We start from the raw sequence: 7085 nt of genomic DNA on the forward strand, positions 1-7085 counted from the left end.
GGTGGTAGGATGACCAGTATTGCAAAAATCAGACCCTAGTCGCTATACAATTAACTTGCCAATGCATCTCACAAGTGACTTGTATGGAGATAATCTTTTTGCCAGCCCAGCCCTCAGTAGACACCATCACTGGTACTTATCTTTGCCACACTGTGAAGCAAATATCCAAATAATATCTTAAAAGACAACAGTTGTGTTGTATTGTGTCATAAATCTTCCCCTCCCCGACCCACCTGTCCAGCAGTTTGGCAAGGTATGGGAGGGTTAGCTAAATTTTATCGGCGAAGGTGTCCATGGGGTATTGATGGACAGAATGACCAGGCTCCTGACGCAGCTGAAACAGTGACCTCTGAATGGAAAAGCTTCTGAACACTCCCATTACTCTCTCGCTAAACGTGAGCCTAAATGTGGATTTAGGAGCCTAACTTTAGGCTAGTCACCCAGATTTGGAAATTTTGGCCAATGTCTATGCACAGTACAATTTGAGTGGCCTATATTTTGGCAAACTGTCTGTATGAAGGAACAAGCCATCTAACTCATTACTTCTGACCTCCTTTGATACTATGTTCTCTGCTTCTCTGCAGCTGTTGAAGGAAGGAACGTTCTGTAAGGGCCAGTGTTCCAGAGAACATAGGAGATCTAGGGGGCAGCACTGAAGGTTCTTTTACCTGATAATTTAGGCTGTACTGAAGCAATTAATGGGAGCTGCATGACTTAAAGGGTGTGTTGAAACTATACGCTTATGGGCTTGATTCTCGGTTACATTAAGAGCTCTTCGCCAAGCTCTGACCCTGTGAAGGGTTCTGAAAATATGCCACTCGCTTGCGGTACATTTATGCTGCAGCTGGAGGTGTAATTTCTCACATGTATAGACATACCTACACTAGCTGTGATCAATTGTCATGCTAAAAATAACAGTGTAGCCACAGCAGTGCAGATGGCAGCATGTTACCTAGGACAGAGACGGCGCTGTTCCTACTTAGGGCTCCAAATGGCCTAGGATCTCAGACCGCTAACCTTGCTGTTTTTAGCAAGTTAGCTTGATCAAGGCTAGTGCTTGTATGTCTGTCCAAGGACACCTCCAGCTGCAGTGTAGACACACCCTAAGTTACACCCACTTCAAGGCCGCTTTATATGTTAGAGCAGTGTAAAGAGGTCTTAATGTAGCTGAGAATTAAGCCCTCATGTTTAACTTGATCAGTTATGTGCCTTATTGCCATCTGAAAAAATGAACACTGTCCTTTCTGATCTGTAAGATGACCAAGACTGCATTTTTAGCATGTTTAAGGACAGCAGATTCAAATAGACCTCATATGAAGCTTGTAGCATTTGTGTCCTTTGAGATACCAGTAACTAACACTTTGTATACTTGCAGGTGGGTGGAATCCATGTAAATAAATGGAAACTTGACAAGAAACTAGGCTTCTACGTGCTGATTCTTTATGCCATTTTCCTGTGTTTCTCTGTATTGATAGAGTTTAATGTCTTTACCTTTGTCAACTTTCCAATGTGCCGAGAAGATCTTTAAAACAAACCACAACCATGAGAGAGGCTTGACATACTCTTGATTTCTTGTGCTATAAATGATAGACATTTTAAATTTCTACCTTCTCACCAGTAATCTGATTTTCTTTCCTGCTTTGTCATCCAAGAAGCACTTTTACTTATCTGGAAGGAAAATAAACCTTTCTTTTAACATGCTAGCTCAAGGCAACCAAAGCATTTTCCTCTTTGGGTATTGCTGCTCAGTCATCCAACTTGTGGATCTCATGCAGAGTGCTCAAAAGTCTGATTTTCGTGGTGTTCTGCTGTGGTTTTCATTCTCCTTATGCAGACAATAATGCACCAAAGTCAACTGGAACAAGACTAGAAAAAACTCTCCTCTCCCTCTTTCTTTGACATTTACTGTCCATGGAAGAAGAAGAGGCTGGCTCAGAACTTTTCTTGGCTCCATTAAAAGCATCAGAGCTACAGGACCAGAAAGTCCAATGCACATAACATGGCATGCACTGTTGTGGACATATGTTTTTCCCCTTCAAGTGCTCTGTTTATAGAGGAACTGCATTGACATTTATAAGCCTTTGTTGGTGATTTCTGAATATTTTATCACTCTTTTTTATTTAAAAATGTGAAGAACACATGAACAATTTTACAGAGAAAAGAGAAAATGGTTAATATTGTATCACTTTTGATGATGCACACTAAGAGAAAAAGAATCTGAAATCTTCACAAGAGAATATACGTGCAAAATATTCATACTTGAAAAATGTGTTTTACCATCAGCAAGGAATACTGTATAAATATAAACTAACATTTGTGGAATATTAAAGCCTGTAAGTAACATTTTGCATTGGCACTGGTAAGCCCACTTGTAATTTTACAAGAAACTAAAAGATTAACACCCAACGGGGTGCTCGGTTTCTAGTGGCAATTGTTATCTGAAAACTAGAACATGAACACATTCCAGACCTTCTTGCAATATGATGCATCAGGGATTTTTTTGGGGGGTGGGGGGATTTATTTCATTATTAGTATATTAATCGAGAAGCTTTTCCATCTTCTCCATTTTGTTTTTATACCTCACAAACTTAATAGAAATGGGTACCCAACATTAAGTAGTGCATATAATAAACAACTCTGACAAGAACAAGTCTGTCATGGGAACTATTTCCTTGATCAGATTGTATGTAGGAAGTTTTAAAGCATGTCTTTCTTTAGAGCCAAATTATTTTAACCCATAGAACCAGAGTTTGATTTTCTTTGCACCTGTATAAGTCTAGATTAATACAGTAACTCTCAATTTTCCTGGGCATAACTAAGAACAGAATCTTGGCCAGAATAATGAGTAACATTACAAAAACTGTGTAATGTCACAGTTTGAAGTAGTGTTATAAAGAAGATTCATCAAAAGAATTTAATATATTTTGAAACTGCTACTTAACTCTAAAATGTATTTTAAAGTTGTATGTGAACAAAACATATAACGTTTCTAAAGAAGCACAATTAACTTTATACATAGATTTATTTTTATTTTTTTAATGTTTATATAGCAAAACATCTATCAGATTACTAAAGATTTGATGCATTTTAAATGCATTAATATTTTGCACTTAAGATTATATATCAAGATGCCCATTATTTGTCAACAAAAATACTTTAAACCCTTAGGAAATAAAAATGATTAGAGAGGTTCCTTTACATATATTAAATTTATCTGACTAATATATGACCAATAATTCCTTTCAAAGCAAAGTTGCATGCACAACCTTAATTACTCCAGGCAATGTGTTATAATTAAGGCTATTTTTTTATGTGTGTTGGGGGATACTAATTAATGAATGTATTTTGCTGTTGAATTTTAATAGGAATTGGATCCTTTCAACACAGTCCTAAAGAAAAAGGGCAACATATCCGTTATTTGTCTTACTGTTCTTTGTTACAAACGTCAGTATTAGTAACCAAGCTAAGTTTTTTTCCCCCTCACTCCTGTGGTTGAACTCACCAATCCTAAAGATGCAACAAATGGCATTTGATTAAGAGGCTTTATCAAATAGGCAAGTGTCACTGGGATACAAACGTAATGGCATTTAAAATACCTTCACTGTGGTTTAACATGGGAAGAGGTGGAATCCATGCACACCTGTGTTATCTTTATATTGTAGAAAGGCTGTAAGCCAGGGCTAGATTGTGCCTCCAGGTCACAGGTCCTGCCCCTTTTTCTTCCTTCCATTCCAGGAGGATAATTGTCCTGTTCTGATAGTAATTTATTATGCCCCTTATATTGGCTCATATAGGCTGGCTGGCATGGGAGAGCAGAGTCAAGGCTCCACCCACTCCCCACCTACCTACTCCTGGGTTGGTAGTGGGGAGTAGCAAGCTCACAGCACCCACTCATATTCAGACCTAACACCTAGATAGCCCCTGGTGGGGCATAATGGGGATTCCTAAACTACAGGAGCATGGCCCAAGTTACAATCTAGCCCCTAGTGATCAGATGAGGCGTCAGCAATTTGTACAGCAACAAGTTAAACAATTTTACACATTTATGGGCTCAAAGACAGAAAAACGGATTGGATCTGGATATTTCAGAGCCAAGCAAGCCTCAAAAGCCTAGAGATCTTGTGCTAGTTACCTGGCAGCCAGTCCTAAACACACTGCCCAGCCAGGCATGGAATTATTGGGTGTGTTAAGATGGATTAGAATTATGCTGCCTAAAAGGATGCCATTATCATGGTTGAGTGAACCCATTCTACAGCTATCTGGTATATTTCGTCCTAACGAGAGATTGTCCCAAAACAGAACGTTCGACCCAAATTTCACAGGTTGGTCCCATCTCTGGGCCCAACCAGAATACTGACCCATTTCTTCCACCCTTCAATTTGGAGGACATTTGGATTCTGAATCAATTCTCAGAGTGGGAGCCGTGTTAGTCTGTATCTGCAAAAAGAATGAGGAGAACTTGTGGCACCTTAGAGACTAACAAATTTATTTGGGCATAAGCTTTCGTGGGCTAAAACCCACTTCATCAGATGCATGGAGTGCAAAATACAGTACAAAGATATATATATATAGGGAGAGAGAGAGAGAGAGTCAAAGATAGATATATATATAGTGGCCACCTTAATTGATTTGTCTCATTACAGTTGGTATGGCAATCCCCCTCTTTTCATGTTCTCTGTGTACGTATATATATCTTCCTACTGTATTTTCCACTCCATGCATCTGATGAAGTGGGTTTTAGCCCACAAAAGCTTATGCCCAAATAAATTTGCTAGTCTCTACTGTGCCACAAGTACTCCTCGTTCTTTTTGAATCAGTTCTGACTCTGAACCCTATGGCTCAGCCTCATGTCTAGCATTTATAATATTACAAATAACCTACCATGCTTACCAGAAATAATTATTGATAAGTCTCCTCTAACGGGACCAGGTGAGCAGGGATATATACTTTGCCAAAGAAGTATTATGCGCTGTATCAGGGCCTTGATGAAAAATTGTCATGTACAGTAGCTTACTCTGAAGATTTCTCTCTATACACTTTATCCATATACAAAAATAAAGAAAGAAATCAATATAATCCAAGCCATGCAGATAAACTAAGAGGCCTGAGAAAAATCATTTTGATGGTCAGGAGCCACTTGTTTTTTACTGTCTGAGTATCTTCAAGATGATCTATATCATACCAATAATATTATACTTGTGCCTTCTGAATGTAAAAAAATCACTCATATGGTCTGAAACACATGACACATTTGGGAGCTTTCCAGTCAAAAACAAAAGCAGGGATTCATGTTTGCCTCCCTGAAATTGGCAGAATTATAAATCACAACTGTTCACATTGTATATGTAAAAATCTGCATCTGTTTGTTCTATTAACCATGGCAGAGAGTTAGCTTCCTGAGTCTGGAATTTATGTTGGGTTTTTGCATAATATAGTTAATGTTTAGTGCATGAGTGAAAAGAAAACTGGTGGATGTGAGAGGGGAAACTGTTAATGTGATATAAAAGTTGCCGAGAAAATAGCATTGAAAAATGGTACTACTTCAGAAAAAAATATTCTCAATCCAGCAAAGCTTGACTTCGATAAGACTGTTCACGTGCTTAAAGTTAAGCGTGTGTTTAAGTGCCTTGCTGGATTGGGGCCTAAATAAACAACAGATCACGGTCTCTGGGTTTTGTGTCACTTTCCTTTCCTTTCCATCTCATATTTTATAAACTCCCTGAAACAAAAAGCTTGGGCCAGAATCTACTATTACACTGCAGAAGTCACTGTGGATTTACATTGCTGTCAATGACAGAACTTGCTCCCTCCCTCCCCCTTATGACAAATTGTGCACCGTTCTAAATGTTTCGCAATCTATAAGACATGAAAAATCATTTGTGTTCAGTGGAGCAGGCTGTGGGGAAAGGAGTTACCCCACAAATACAGTAAACTATCAATGAAAACAGAAGGAAAGCAGACTGAGGACCCGTTGACTGCAGAACAGTTCCTTTATGCTACAACTCCTTCAAAGTAGCACATCAGCAAGTCATAAGGTGAACGACCCCTAGTGAAATCAATGGGCGTTTTATCATTGACTTCAGTGGGGCTAGGAATTCACACATCTACTGTAGTAAAAAGAACAGGGGTACTTGTGGCACCTTAGAGACTAACAAATTTATTTGAGCATAAGCTTTTGTGGGCTATAGCCCACTTCATCGGATGCATAGAATGGAACATATAGTAAGAAGAGATATATATACTTACCAGAGAACATGAAAAGGTGAAGAGGCTAATTAATTAAGATGAGCTATTATCAGCAGGAGAAAAAAACTTTTGTAGTGATAATCAAGATGGCCCATTTAGACAGTTGACAAGAAGGTGTGAGGATACTTAACATGGGGAAATAGATTCAATCTACTGTAGTGTTTACGTTATAAAATTTTGTAACTTAACGCCTGTTTCTGCAGTGGGAATCTGCATCCCAAGCTCCCACTGATTTTACTGGGAGTATTACCTGAATCAGGATTCCAGGATCGGGCCCTGAATTGTTTAACCTAAACTTAAAAGCTAGCTTTAGGCTGATTGTGAATATTTGATGCTCTGAGCGGTGCTCTTTGATTGCAATCCAGCCCGGAAGGACACGAGTGTTCCCCCATGTACAGCAGAGTGGCCATTTTCCTCTCAACTCAGTCATCATTAGTGTGCCAATTTTATTTTATATTGTTTAGGTTTTATTTATTAAGGATCCTGTTAATATTTAAGAGAAAACACCACATTTTTCCTAGTGTTATTTTTACACTAATTATACAGACTTTCCATTCCTATCGTTGAATTCCTTTGTGAATGTGCTTAAAATTCATGCACTTGTTTCAATTTCTTCTTCATGTGTTTCGTTCGAGTTGCACAAGTTTCTTACCTGTTAGTTTTGTCATTTTCCATCGCAAGGCTCATTCCTGGGGTGGTTGAAATGGTATGTCATGTATTTGTAACCCGAATAGGTGTTTTCAGTGGCGTTTATAAGCACTGCCTGGCAAGGAAAACCTCTGAGCTTCTTGTGTAGTTTAAGGCAAACGCTGAATGAAATGTATACCCAGGTGAAACCA

General features: G+C 38.7%; 1 protein-coding gene across 2 annotated transcripts in view; it reads left to right on the top strand.

Moving 5' to 3' along the window:
* Window positions 1-2328, top strand: part of SLC24A4 (solute carrier family 24 member 4) — a 128096-nt gene extending 125768 nt beyond the window's left edge. For both annotated transcript variants that reach the window (XM_073350703.1, XM_073350704.1), the window contains exon 19: window positions 1376-2328. In XM_073350703.1, coding sequence (XP_073206804.1) covers window positions 1376-1528 — 153 coding nt within the window. In that variant the 3' untranslated portion in view covers window positions 1529-2328. The remainder of the gene's footprint in view (window positions 1-1375) is intronic.
* Window positions 2329-7085: the final 4757 nt, after the last annotated feature.

This window comes from Lepidochelys kempii, chromosome 6, assembly GCF_965140265.1.
Source record: "Lepidochelys kempii isolate rLepKem1 chromosome 6, rLepKem1.hap2, whole genome shotgun sequence".
Taxonomy (NCBI): Eukaryota; Metazoa; Chordata; order Testudines; family Cheloniidae; genus Lepidochelys; species Lepidochelys kempii.